The 14,202-nt window shown below is 46.2% G+C and overlaps 2 protein-coding genes across 3 annotated transcripts; both read right to left on the bottom strand.

The window, feature by feature from the left end:
• Positions 1-259: 259 nt before the first annotated feature.
• On the bottom strand, positions 260-2,891 carry LOC122051603 (pentatricopeptide repeat-containing protein At5g42310, chloroplastic-like). Of its 2 annotated transcripts, none has more exons than XM_042612803.1 (6): positions 1,613-2,891; positions 1,131-1,283; positions 937-1,008; positions 550-649; positions 404-477; positions 260-304 (listed from the first exon to the last, which is right to left on the bottom strand). In XM_042612803.1, the coding sequence occupies exons 1-5, from the start codon at positions 2,792-2,794 to the stop codon at positions 443-445; spliced, it is 1,542 nt and encodes a 513-aa protein (XP_042468737.1). In that variant the 5' UTR covers positions 2,795-2,891; the 3' UTR covers positions 260-304; positions 404-442. The 2 variants fall into 2 exon arrangements, with proteins under 2 accessions (XP_042468737.1, XP_042468736.1); XM_042612802.1 differs by having other exon boundaries at positions 260-295; positions 1,613-2,890.
• Positions 2,892-9,021: 6,130 nt separating this feature from the next.
• Positions 9,022-10,149, bottom strand: LOC122050299. The gene has a single exon (XM_042611217.1). The coding sequence runs from the start codon at positions 10,147-10,149 to the stop codon at positions 9,022-9,024; it is 1,128 nt and encodes a 375-aa protein (XP_042467151.1).
• Between the last annotated feature and the right edge of the window lie 4,053 nt (positions 10,150-14,202).

A 14,202-nucleotide genomic window follows, 5' to 3' on the forward strand; every position in this document is an offset into this window, starting at 1 on the left:
AATTATAATAATAATATTTGAATAAAAGTATTTAAAATAAAATACAACGGAGTAGTGTTTTAATAATTTATTAACTTGAACATCTTCTAGTTCTAGGAGCGCCTTGAGATTTTCTGATAAAACAAGTTATCCATGCGCTTGTTGTGCTTGTCGAGGTTCGCAATACCATTGTTTCTGTCCTATCCATCGTCCGCTGCTGTGCAGTTTCCACTTAACAACGACACAAGTCGAGTCCATCTTCCTCCTCTCTCTCTCTTTCTCTTTCTGTGTGGAGCACTAATAGCCCCCAACCTACCTATTTTGTCTTAAGGGAAAGAGTTAGGCATGAGTAGTTGACTAGTTGTGAATTGCTAGTTTTCAATTAAGTGAGACAGATAAATGATCATTTGGAATAACATATTACCAGACTGTTTAGCTTTAAAGCTTGTTAATGGCCTTCAGATTATGAGATTTTCCTCGAGTTTGAAGAAAAACCACCTGTTGCCAATTGAGAATATTTATGAACATGTCTTGGACTCTTGGCCTTAGAAAATATATGTATCACATTACCTCGCTGAAGGCATATGAGCGAGGCATCATGCAACATCTCCCTCGCTTTTCTATCAGGAGTGCAACCAGCCCTTTCCATCTCACGATAGATAATTGGAACCTGAAGGCATTCCAAGAAGATCAAAGGAACTCAATCAGTAGGTTCATATCTCCTTCCGAACTGTCACACAGGAAAATTTCTGGATGAAATCTGAAGTCAAGCAAGAGAAAATTAAAGTTCAAGCAAATTATATGTACTTACCGAAGCGAAAAAAGAGTCAAATTAATGCATAGTAAAATACTTGGCAAAATCAATGAGACTAAATTTTACTTCCATAATCATTTATTCTACTATGCTCGACTGGATATAATCATAAGAACAAACAGAAAAGGGGAAAAGAAGCTGACCTCGTCATATTTTCGAGCCCTCATAAATGCTTTCATTAAAGTACAATAAGTAATCACGTCTGGACTAATCCCCTACAGAGACAACAATAAGTTTTCCTGTTAATTGTAATGTAATACAAATGGAAAAATAACTAAAAAGAGGGAGTACTAGAAGATCACATAAGTAATTTGATATGGTTCGGCAAAGTACTTACACTCTCCTTGATGTGTTCAAAAACCGTTGTTGCTTCCAAATGCTTTCCAGCAATACTAAATGCATTCATCAACAGATTCAACATTATAAGGTTTGGTTCAGTTCCATCATCTTCCATTAGCTGAAGAACTTTCAAAGTTTGTTCACAAAGCCCCTAATCAACAATGTAAGAATACAAATAATCAATTAGTTGAAGAATCTTGACAGTTATTTCTTAAAAGAGAATGATCCTAAACTCAAAATAATAGAAGCCATCTCAATTAATACAAGCAAGCACATGAATGACCAAAATAATCAATTCCTATGAAATAAAAGTGTACAAAGACAAATGTAGGAATGTATGTATGCATATAACCAAGCATAGTAAAGGTTCAAAAGATCATACAGATGAAAGAAAGATCAAGTATTAACCACACGGATAGACTAACAATTTTTTTTCATGCAAACTGACAATTTTAAACAAAGGATAGACGGTCCTTGTACCTGCTGCGCATATGCATTTGCTAATACACAAAAAAGGCTAGCAGACATTTGTATGCCTTTAACTTTAAGTGCAGCGACACACTCCTCAGCATTTTGAAACATACCATACTGGCCATATATATCGACCAAAACTGAATATATTATGCCACTTTCTGTCATTCCTCTATATTTCATACCCTTGAACAAGTTTTTTATGTCATCCCATCTTCCCTGTTCTCCTAAACGACTAATGATAGTGAGAAATATCTTAGGATCAGGGTATAAACCTTGCTCTTGCATTTCAGTAAAGAATCCAAGGGCACGTTCCAAGTCACCAGCCCTGCAATGCCACCTAATCAGCATGTTCCAAGTTGTGATGTCTGGCTTTAGTCCTTCACTGCGCATTTTGTCAAACACCTTGACTGCTTCATCCAATTGATCATACTTTCCGAAGGTATCGATCATATCATTGTACATTCTCACGTCAGGCACAATGCCAAGCTCACGCATCTCCATTACCAGCTCCATAGCTTTCTTCCACATGCCATTGTCCCGATAAAGCTTAATGATTTTGCTATACACAAAGGAATCCAGTCGAATTCGCTTTGCCTTCATCTCTCCGAGAACCCACCAGGTGTCCTCCAGACGACCAGAATTGACATAGGAATCCAAGAGGATGAAGTAGGTCTGTCGATTCCACTCCACGCCCTCCTTGCTCATCTCAACAAGCACGCGATCGGCCATCAAAAGCTGACCTTTCCGCAAAAATCCGCCGAGGAGCGCGTTGTAGTCCCTCGAAGTGGGCCGGATGCCCGACCACTTCATCTCCCGGAAGACCGAGTCCGCCTCGAGTGTCCTCCCGGTGCGGCCCAGCGCGAAGACGAGCCGGCCGTAGGACGCGGCGCTCGGGCGCATCCCTGCCGCCTCCATCCGGCTCAGAAGGTGCAAGGACCGGTCAAGGCGGCCCTTTGAGCAGTGGGAATGGATCAGACCGTCGTAGTCTTCGCGAGAAAGCTCTCTTTTCTCGCGTTCTCGAGCGGCTTCATCGTCCAGTAGGACTTTTGAGGCCAAAGTCCAGTTTTTGGGTGGGATCTCCGTAAGTCTGAGGTGGTTGCGGAATTCCTTCGAGGAGGAGACAAAGCTGCGAGGGGAGGGCTTAGGAGGCGAAGGCTTGAGGGAAAATTCGACGAGCGCCGCGGTCATTCCTCTCCTGGATTCAATTTCTACAGATTGGAAAGGCGGAGAAAGGAATCTGCAACTAAGAACAGAGAATGAGGTGAGGAAGAAGGGGTAAAAGGGGTATTTTTAGAAAGCAAATAAATTACGGGAGGCAAAGTCAAATATTAGCAATTTGGATCGGATTTGATATCATCCTCCCGATAACCCGATCTATTATCCGCTTTCCAGTTTCTACCCGCTAACCCGCCCAATGTCGGCGTCGGCGCGGCTAAAGCGCGAGAAGACCACATCCACCGTGGCCTTCGCTTCTTATCCCTTTCCTCAGCCTTCGGCTTTCCCACTCCGCTCGATCGCTTTCTCGCAATGACGGCGACGAAGAAGAAGGATAGCGATCGCTCTACGAGCGGCCGGCAGACTCCTCTCCATGGCGTGCTTGGCGCCGCCGCTGTTCAAGCGGTCTTCTTCTCTCCATTCGCTTCGCCGTGAGTCCATTCACCCTTCTATATTATGTTCTTTCACACCGTACGTGATTTGATCCCTTATATGTATGTATACAAATCCCCTCCTTTGACATTTTGTTGCTTTTCGCGTGTTGGTAATCTGGAACTGCTTTAGGCGGGCTGTGATTTGGGTGCTTGTTGATATGCCTGAACGACATGAAGTATCGACGTGATGGTTGTTGTTGATTCAACAATTTTTTTTCCCATTCGTTATTTGATCTCTTGGTTTTCCCGTGCAATATGGAGTCAGGGAGTTGGTATTTCGGTTATTTAAAGATTAATGAATCAGAATTTGCATTAAGTTCTCCATGGAGCTTGTTTGGACTACGAGAATATAATTGGGTCGTATCTGTACGAAGAATCAGAGTGCTCAGCTCTGTGTGTGTGTGTGTGTTTCCAGCTTTGATAATAATCTTTCTAGCTAGTCAGGGAGTATTTGCCATTGTCATTTTTGGTGAACCTTTGTGAGTTTGTAACCAACTACAAAAGCACATCCTGGATCTGAGATCATTTGGATGTGTGCCTCATAAGATTTAGCCAGTCATCTTGGAGATTCTAAGCTTTGCAAAATTTTGCAAGAGTGGAGTATATTTGTAATTTTTTTTTTGTCAAGAAATAATCTGATAATTATGCTCTTCTTTGCAAGGTTGGACATCTTACTATGAGTTTTAACTAAGGAAATTGCCACTTCATTTTCTTGAATTTATTTGACATGCATGAATATTCCTTCTATAACTCTTGTTTGGTTTATGAATTGTACTCTCATTTGCTATCAAAATTTAACACGCCTACAAATTGTTTGACTCTTGTCTTTTTTCTTCAAAAGAAAAAGAAAGGAAACATGCTTTTGAAACATTGAAATTAATATATAACATTCCATGAACCCTTGGGCATTGGTGTCTTAATGTTTTCTTGTATTTTCACATGTTAATGTTAAGTACAATTTTCATTATTCGTTTTTGCATTTTCTGGGAACAGCAAACAGTAGAGATTCTATTAGCAGCAGAATTCAGTGTGTTTTGTCTGCTCCATCAGTGATTGAAATTGAGCACATACCTACTTTGTAGGAGACCCCGAAAATATGCTGTAGCTGTTGGTCCTCCTGTGAAGGTTAGATTGATCCTGTCTGAGTGCTGAGTCGATGGACACTGGGGACGTGGTGCTCTCCGCTGTCTTCGACTGGTGATGTAGATCTCCGACGAACCTGCAAAGAAGCCGAGCCGGGAGGGGTTTCCCGGCGACGACCCTCCGACGCTCAAGTCAGGCAGCGAAGAAGAAGAAGAACAAGGCTACGCTACTGTGGCTACAGTGATCAAGATTACATACCTCCGTCGAAGTCTGGGGGTCCTTATATAGGACTCCGGGGAGGTGCGGGCACGCTTCTCGATGCGTGCACGCTTCTCGATGCATGCACGCTTCCCCAAACATACCTCGGTAGGGTTGTGTCAGAAAAACATGTCTGATGTCATTCCGCAATCGTCCGAGCATATCTCGGATGTGACGGTGGAAACTTCCGCCGTACGATATTCTGTCCGCTCCGGCCGCCGACCGTGCTGTTTGTCAGCGGCAGGTGTCTCGAGGATGAAGCTACCAGCTGTCCTTTTTGTCTCCTAGCGCTTTCACCTGCTCCCGGGCCGAGCGGACCAGCCGCTCGGCACTCATGGTCTCCGAGAATGCGCTTTCCTTGGCCCGGGCGGTGAAGCCCTGCTCATGTGCTGGAATGGAATTGCGCCTTATTGTCATGCGGCTCGGCCGAGCGGAACACTCGGCCCATAGACTCTACTTGAGCATCGGAAACCCAACCCCTGGTCGGGTTGTCTTTCGTCCGGTCCGGGAGACCCCTGGCCGGCTGACCGGTCGGCTGGATGCTCAGTCGGTCTGCTACTCCGCTCGGCACGACCTTGGGCTTGACCTTCTTGACCATTGACCTCCACGCGTCGTGGACCTCCCGTCAATGAGGGTCTCCCGTCCTTACCACCGGATCACATGCCTCCCCCTCAAGTCTAGTCGAAGGAGTCGCTAAGTCCGACTGACTGGACTGCGTCTGGGTGGTGTGTCTGCCACTCATCCACCGAGATTAGTGTTCGGCCGTCCGGGGACTATGCAAGTAGGTAAGGCCGCTCGGCATGTCCCCGGTTGGTACTTGGATAGTTTCGTTTGTCTGTCGTTGTCCCGCCGTTCCGGCATCGGTCACGCTGATTATCCCTAGAAAACTCCTCGGCATTTGTGTAAATCACCGTCATTAATGCTGAGCACGCGGCCATGCTCGCATGATGGTGCTCATTAAATGCGACCCGTGAGTGAGCGCCACGTGGTCGCGCATTCGTCATCATTCACTCGAGCCGTCAGGTCTGATGTGACCTTTGGCTTTTTCGAATTTGACGGTCAGATCCCCTCCTTGGATCCCCTAACCTGGATCGGACGGCGCCGGTTGATCGAGCCCAATGTTTATAAGCATCTTTCCTCTTCGGCCGCTTCACGACATCGCGTGCGCATCCGAAAGCTTCTGCTTCTTCTCGTCCAACGCTCCGGCGAGCTTGCTGCTTTGCTTTCTGGTGATCCACCACCGCCTCCTTCGGTCCTATCCTTTGTAAGGCCCTTTCGTCCTTTTCCTTTCAATTCCTTTGTGCTTTTCTTCGCACTTCTCGCTGTTTTCGTGCTCGTTTAGATACTGTTCCGACCATCCTGTTTGCCAAACTTTGACTTCCTCTGTGTCGTTCCTTGTCTTTGATAATGGCCAGTTCTTCTCACCCATCCGACCATGCCCCCGGCCTCTGGTATACCACCACCGAGAGCCGATTAGATGAGAGGGATGCGCTGAGCCTGACCCGAACTTTTGAACTTCCCTCTGACCACGAACTGATATTAGCCACACCTTCCGATCGGCCATACGACCCTCCGACCGGCACTGTTTGTTTTTTCCGAGACCCGTTCGTGGTCGGTCTGCACTTCCCTATTCATCCGTTCATCCTTGAGGTATGTAATTATTTCCGCCTTCCGCTCGGCCAACTTGTCCCCAACTCCTTTAGGTTGTTGTGCTGGGTAGTTGTCCTTTTTAGGCTGCATGGCATCCCCTTAGTCTCTAAGACTTTTCACTACTTTTACTACCCCAAACAGTCCGAGTGGGGAACCTTTCTTTTCCAATCTCGGATCGGTTTAGTCTTCTTCGACAAGATGCCGACCTCGAACAAGCATTGGAAAGAAAACTATTTTTATCTTCGTTTTCCCGAGCGGATGTCCTTTCGCACTAAATGACAAACCACTGTGCCGAGCCCGCCGGATCTTGGTAAATATAAGAGCCAGCCAGACTACCTTCACGCAGCCAATTTGCTAGCTGGGCAGAGATTCAACATCAACAAGCTGCTCCACGAAGGGGTACTATATATATTCGGACTGAGCCCGATCAGAACGAAGCTCCCGAGCAGCATGGGTAAGCATTTTCCTTATCCCCCTTCCTTTTGGTCTAACTGATTTATTCTTCTTTTATGCAACTGACATCATGTGGCGCGCCAAGGTTGCCGATCGGCTAAAGTTGAAAGCTGCCGAGGTGGAGGCGGCAGCCGCGAAGGAGATGGTCGATCTGGGTATTGAACCGATCGGCTCAAACGAAGGGGAAAGTGCGGAAGCTTCACCTTCGGTTGGAGAGTCGGCCGCTTGGACTTCTACTACTGCACGGGTCGGTGATGCTATCTCGTCCGCCAGACAACCGGCCTCAGACAAAGCGGGGCACTCGACCGAGGACTCCCTACTGATAATACGCAAACGGCGCCGGACGGATCTCCACACCTAGTTAGCCACATCTGTGGAGCCAGTGACTGAGCGGACCGATGCCCCTGCTGTAGCAATTGCCCCGGCCTCCGCTCCAGTCTATGTAGCACGGACACCCCTCAAAAAAAAATTTTGGGTGTGTCGGACACGGACACGACACGCAAATACGTGTGTCGGACACGGCAAAAACCGTGTCGTTGACTTTTTCCAAGTTTGACCAGCCAGACACGGCTAGGACACGGACGAGACACGTTTTCGGACACGTTTGGGCACAATTGTAACAAAATTAAAAATTTCGAGGGTAAAAATGAAAAATAATAAAATTATGAGGACTACTTATTAAAATGACAAAAAAACCCTAAACTACTCTCCCCACTCCCGATTCCTTTTCTCCATCGCGACAAATTGTTTCACGTCGCGAGACGCGACCATCTCCCCTGCGCTTTCGTCGCGTCGCCTGTTGCTGCTCGAAGAAGTCCGCCACAGCTCCACTGCTCGCAGAACCCAGCAGCAGTTCGCCGCTGCTCGCAGAAGCCCAGCAGCCAGCGTCGCCTCTCTGCTCAACAGAAGCCAGCGTCGCCGCCGCTGCTCACCGTCTCCCGCCGCTGCTCGCAACAGCTCTCCCGTCGCTGCCCTCTTTCTGCCCAGTGCCCTCTTTCTGGTAAAGTGGTAAGTTTAGTTTTTTGTTTTTTCTTTTGAGATCACAAATTTGTTTTTTCCTTTGGTACGATTTCTGGTAAGTTTAACAATAGGCTCCCCAGTCCCCTACGTTGCTTCTTATTTCTTAGTTCAGTTAGTTGTTATTTTCAGTTTACTTGCCATGGAAAGTTTTCAAAATGAGAGTGGCAGTGCACATGAGGATGTTGATGATTATTCTCCTTTGTGGAAATTTGTAACCAAGGTGGGAAAGGCAGTTCAGGTTCATCAAGAGACAAATTGGCAATTTCAAGGATAGCAGCACCCTCCATGTCCATGGAATCAAACTCATCTGCTCCAACATCCCACATCTTACTTTCTCCTTCATTATAATGTGGACTCCTAGATAAAAGACGAAGGTTATAGTGAACATATACCAAATCTTCCGCTCTTTGTGGTGTTATCTTGTTCCTCTTCAATGAGTGTATGAAATTGTAGGTGCTCCAATTTCTCTCACAACAACAAGAAGAAGATGGGTGCCCAAGTAGCTTTAAAGCTAAACTTTGAAGAGTTGGTGTAGAAGCACCATGGATAACCCACCACTTAGTTGGAGACATCAAACCTCGATCACGCATTGAATCATTATCAGAAAAATCATCAATGGCAGCTGAAAAAGAGGCAAACTCCTCATTAACACTTCTTCGTTCGGATGAATTGGAGTAGTATCTTTCAATGCACTTTTTCCTTTCCCTTGAAACTTCAATGTCCCTATGAGGAGGAAGACGATTGGGAGATTCTTGGAGCCACTCATGGCTATAATACCTACATAAAAAGATTGATAGTTTAACATCATTCATAAACTAATATTTCTAATTTGCTAAAACTTAGAAAGTTAAAATTTTTTAGAGATTTACCTTGGATTCAAAGAATGTGCCAAACAATGAAGAGGTGTATTGCTTTTATTTCATCGCTCCACTAGAATATTATGAACAACATCATAAAACTTTGAATCTCCACTATGAGGCCCCTTTGAGATAGCAACTCTCATTTTTTCTATCATTTCATCCCACCACTCATAAACTAAATGAAGACAAGGCTGATCAGTGTCTGCTTTCCTTAGCATCTCATAAATTGGACTTGTGAAAGCAAGTATATAATCAATTTGTTCCCAAAATTGATCATCCGATATCTTGTACTTCACTACTCTGGCCTTCACTACATCATCCTCCTTGTACAAATCCCATCTTTCACTAATCACCATGTTTTCAAGACATTTCTTGATTTGTCTGAACCTTTTAAGCATAATGATCGTAGAAGCAAATCGAGTATCCGCAAGTGATAGCATCTTCAAGTTTGAGTTATCGTTGAACATGGATATCTCATATTGTGATTCATGATAAAATTCTTGATCATTGAAGCATCATTTGCTACTTCTGCTATCCACTTGCATTCATCAAAGGCTTCTTTGTTTTGTAGAGAGTCAGTCGGTGCACAAATATTCTTCAAAGCAAGATTCAATGTGTGCACAACGCAAGGAGTCCAAAATATGTGTGGGTACTTTGCCTCAACGAGTAGCCCAACAGCTTTGCAAACAGGAGCATTATCGGTGACCACTTGGACAACATTCTGATGTCCCACTTCATTTATGGTATTAATGAGCAACTTAGAGATGAAAGCTTTATCCTTGTACTCACCTTCACAATTTATCGCCTTCAAAAACATAGGACCACTTTCGCAGACAGCCATGATATTAATTAGCGGTCTTCTTTGCACATCCGACCACCCATCACTACAAATACTAACTCCCTTTTGTTTCCAAGCAGCTTTTGTTGGCTCTAAAAGCTTTCCAATATGAGCTTTTTCTTTTTGAAGAAGTGAAGTTCTCAATAAATTGTATCCAGGTGGAAGATAACCTGGAATTGTTCGTTGAGTAGCCAAACTGAAAGCACGAACATAATGAGGATTCCTAGCAATATTGAAAGATAATCCCCCAGTGTAAAACAACTTTGCAATTTCAGAGTGGAGCTCATCTATGACATTCAAGTTAAAAGATTTTTCAAGCGGGCCAAGTGGTCCTTTCCTCTTCTTTGTTGGATCATCATTTTGCAAAATACCACTAGTACAAAATGAGGATTTTAAAGCCATATTTGATGATGCAGATGACGAAGGCAGCGGAACTTCTTTTTGTTTAGAATTCTTCTTTCTCAATTCTGCATCATCAATAAGTTGTTGCATACGCTTCATTTGATCCATTGTAACAGCTGTACAACCTGCAATTCCAGCACCTTTTTGTTTTAACAGGTGTGCTTTCACCCTTGAATATGATCCTTTGCACACTTTATTACATATATTGCATGACCAAGTAACATTTCCTCCTCCAACTGCCTTTTCCACCTTGGTTACAAATTTCCACAAAGGAGAATAATCATCAACATTCTCATGTGCACTGCCACTCTCATTTTGAAAACTTTCCATGGCAAGTAAACTGAAAATAACAACTAACTGAACTAAGAAATAAGAAGCAACGCAGGGGACTGGGGAGCCTATTGTTAAACTTACCAGAAATCGTACCAAAGGAAAAAACAAATTTGTGATCTCAAAAGAAAAAACAAAAAACTAAACTTACCACTTTACCAGAAAGAGGGCACTGGGCAGAAAGAGGGGAGCGACGGGAGAGCTGTTGCGAGCAGCGGCGGGAGACGGTGAGCAGCGCCGGGCTGCTGCTGGCTTCTGTGAGCAGAGAGGCGACGCTGGCCGCTGGGCTTCTGCGAGCAGCGACGAACTGCTGCTGGGTTCTGCGAGCAGTGGAGCTATGGCGGACTTCTTCGAGCAGCAACAGGCGACGCGGCGAAAGCGCAGGGGAGATGGTCGGCTGGTCGCGTCTCGCGGCGTGAAACAATTTGTCGCGATGGAGAAAAGGAATCGGGAGTGGGGAGAGTAGTTTAGGGTTTTTTTGTCATTTTAATAAGTAGTCCTCATAATTTTATTATTTTTCATTTTTACCCTCGAAATTTTTAATTTTGTTACAATTGTGCCCAAACGTGTCCGAAAACGTGTCTCATCCGTGTCCTAGCCGTGTCTGGCTGGTCAAACTTGGAAAAAGTCAACGACACGATTTTTGCCGTGTCCGACACACGTATTTGCGTGTCGTGTCCGTGTCCGACACACCCAAAATTTTTTTTGGAGGGGTGTCCGTGCTACATAGCTGAATTGGAGTCGGTCTTATTTACTGACGAAGGCAGTGTTGGCGATGAGACCGATATGGATGTTTGATTTTTTTTACAGTTTTACTTGTTTATTTAAGATGTATTTGGCGTGTTGCATTTTGTTATGTTTACTTTTTGTTTGTAATGGATATTATGGTTGATCTAATATGAACATGGTTTTCTATTATAGGATTTTTAATTTTTAATACGATATATATATATATAATATTTTTTATTTTTTAATAATCGTCGTATCCTAGCCGTATCGTGTCCTATATTTTTAAAATTTTTCGTATCCCCGTATCCGTGTCGTATCCAATACGATACCCGTATTCGTGCAACACTGGCTCCAGTCGAGGCCCTTTCTTCGGACCGAACTCCTTCCCAGCTTGATTTGCCGATGGCTTCCCTTGGAGCGCCGCCTGTAAGTTCCCAGCCACAAGCTTCCGTTCGGCTCAAGCGGTCTGGCACAGTATCTGCCCCGCTCGGCGAGTCATCCGGGCGCGCAACCTCGGCTCAATCTGATCCGAGCTGCCGTCGAGTGGTTATGGCCATCCTCCACCTCCCAACGGAAGAATTTCTTCTGGCGGTTGATCGGCCAGTCGCCCCTGAGCATCAGATTACTATCCGCGGACCGTTTGCCAGGATATGGGAGGACGCGAGAGCCCGCGTCGCCTTGATGACTCCCGGTCAGCTCGGCGACATCCATTTGCAGCAAGCTACCGGGGTATGTTTCTCAACACCATACGTCCTTATTTGACTTGGTCCATGATATTGTTTCCTTTGTGCGCAGACTTGGGTAGAGAACATCGCGGTTAGCCACCGCCTGGCTGCACTGGAGGAAGAATTAAAAATGCTTCAAATTCCCGGAGGAGCACCAGCTCAGGGGCCCTCCTATGCCACACTCCGAGCCGAGCTCAGCAAATCGGAGAAGTTACTGGTGGTCGAACGACACAAGTCCTCTGGCCTGGAGACCAAGGTAGCGGGCCTTGAAGCCCAGGTCAAGTCTCACGACCGGGAGATGAAGCTGGCGACCAACAGAAAAAACATAGCCATCTCCGATTTAGAGGCCAAGAATGTGCAGGCTCGAGCGCTGGAGCAGCGTGTCAAGGAGTTAGCCGATCTGCTTTCTGCTGAGCAGGCGGGCCGATCGGCCTCCGAAGCTAAACTGTAACTAGACAAAAAAGATCTCCAAGACGCTCTTGACGCTTCCCGAGCCGCGCTAAAAGAATATCAAGATGGTGAATCAAGCCGCTTCGAGGCGATGAAGAAAAACTATCTCCACTCGGACGAATTCGGCGAGAAGTTTAGCGATCGGCTAGTTATATCCTTCGAAGAAGCCATTCAGGCGACAACGACTTATCTGAAAGCTAAGGGCCACCTCCAGGAGACAACCTTTATACCTCCCAAAGATATGGCCGACCTTTTAGAGACCATTCCCGAGCCCATCTTTGATCCGCTGGAGTGAGGAGCGTCTTTTACTTGTCTCTGTCTATGTATTGAAGTTTTGTCTGTATGCTCGCCGTTCGACTAGTTATCATTATCGTCTTTCAATTTGACTTTCAACTTACTTATCTGCGCATTTCTTGACGATGGGTCAATGAGACTTCGCTTCTGTTGACGTTACTTCTTTGACCGTATTCTTTCCAAGCGGCCTTCGGTATTCTTCAGACCGGCGCGTTTATAGTCGTCGGTTTTAACTCAGGGATTTAACGTCGCCGCTCGACGGTATTCGAGCAGGGGGGTTTATAGTCGCCGATTTGACTCTAGAGTTTAACGTCGCCGCTTGACGGTCTTCAAGCCGGGGGTTTATAGTCGCTGGTTCGACTCTAGAGTTTAACGTCGCCGCTCGACGGTCTTCAGGCCGGGGGATTTATAGTCGCCGGTTCGACTCTAGAGTTTAACGTCGCCGCTCGATGGTCTTCCTGCCGGGGGGTTTATAGTCGCCGGTTCGACTCTAGAGTTTAACGTCGCCGCTCGACAGTCTTCATGTAGTTTGCCGTTCGGTGAATAACGTTCAAACTCCGCAATTTTTCTTATCTTCAATCCTGCAGTCAAAGGATACAGACGAACGGAACATACATGAAATGAATTACACTGGTGCACCTTTTATCCAGCACGTTACGGCTGGAGGTGGTTTGCGCTCCATGGTCGATCTAGTCGTCGTCCGTCTTCATCTTCCAGGTAGTATGCACCCGATCGGAGCTTCTCGACGACTCTGAAGGGCCCCGCCAAGGGAGCTGTCATTTTGCTCACATCGCCGACCGGCTTCACCTTCTTCCATACAAGATCATCGACTTGGAATGCTTTGGGAATTACACGCCTGTTGTAATTCTGCTTCATTCTCTGCCTGTACGCCATCAACCGGACGGCTACTTTAGCTCTTGCTTCATCCACCAGGTCCAACTCCAGCTGCCTTCGCTCGGCATTATCCCCATTGTAGCTTTGGATCCAATCGGACTCCACTCCGACCTCAACTGGGACGACCGCCTCGCCTCCGTACACCAAGTGGAACGGTGTTACCCCCATTCCCTCCTTTGGGGTTGTGCGAATGACCCATAGTATGCCCGGCAGCTCGTCCACCCAGCTTCCTCCCATGTGATCGAGCCGAACCCGAAGTATTCGCAGGATCTCCCGATTGGCTACTTCGGCTTGACCGTTGCTCTGAGGATACGCCACAGAAGTGAAGTGTTGTTCGATGTCGTATCCTTTGCACCATTCTCCGAGCTCCTGACCAACAAATTGCCGACCGTTATCCGAGATGAGCCGACGAGGGATGCCGAACCGACAGATTATATGCTGCCAGATGAACTTTTTGACCATCTCCTCGGTTATTTTGGCAAGTGGTTCAATTTCTACCCACTTGGAGAAATAGTCGACTGCCACCAATAAAAACTTCCGTTGCCCGGTTGTCATAGGGAAGGGTCCCACTATATCCATACCCCACTGGTCGAACGGGCAGGATACTGTGGACGCCTTCATTTCCTTCATAGGCTTATGGGAGAAGTTGTGGTACTTCTGACAAGAAAGGCAGGTAGCGACGGTCCGAGCGGCGTCTTTATGTAGAGTTGGCCAGAAGTATCCGGCTAGCAGAATCTTCCTAGCCAAAGACCGGCCGCTCGGATGACCTCCGCAAGATCCTTGGTGTACCTCTTGGAGAATGTACTCTGCATCCTCCGAGCTGACGCACTGTAGCAGCGGCCGGGAGAACGCTTTCTTGTAAAGTTGATCCCCGATGAGCGTGAACCGGCCGGCTCTCCTCCTCAATAGTTACGGCATGGCCTCTGATCGCAAAAATTCTATTATGGATGTCCTCCAATCG

This window comes from Zingiber officinale, chromosome 3A (assembly GCF_018446385.1).
Source record: "Zingiber officinale cultivar Zhangliang chromosome 3A, Zo_v1.1, whole genome shotgun sequence".
NCBI lineage: Eukaryota > Viridiplantae > Streptophyta > Magnoliopsida > Zingiberales > Zingiberaceae > Zingiber > Zingiber officinale.

Bases quoted from the DNA above. Each gene is read 5' to 3' on its own strand.
- LOC122051603 (XM_042612803.1), bottom strand. From the start codon at position 2,794: ATGACCGCGGCGCTCGTCGAATTTTCCCTCAAGCCTTCGCCTCCTAAG. The intron at 1,009-1,130 runs GTAAGTACTTTG...TTGTCTCTGTAG, and splicing joins TTGAACACATCAAGGAGAGT to GGGATTAGTCCAGACGTGAT. The intron at 478-549 runs GTAATGTGATAC...AATTGGCAACAG, and splicing joins GCTCATATGCCTTCAGCGAG to GTGGTTTTTCTTCAAACTCG.
- LOC122050299 (XM_042611217.1), bottom strand. From the start codon at position 10,149: ATGGAAAGTTTTCAAAATGAGAGTGGCAGTGCACATGAGAATGTTGAT.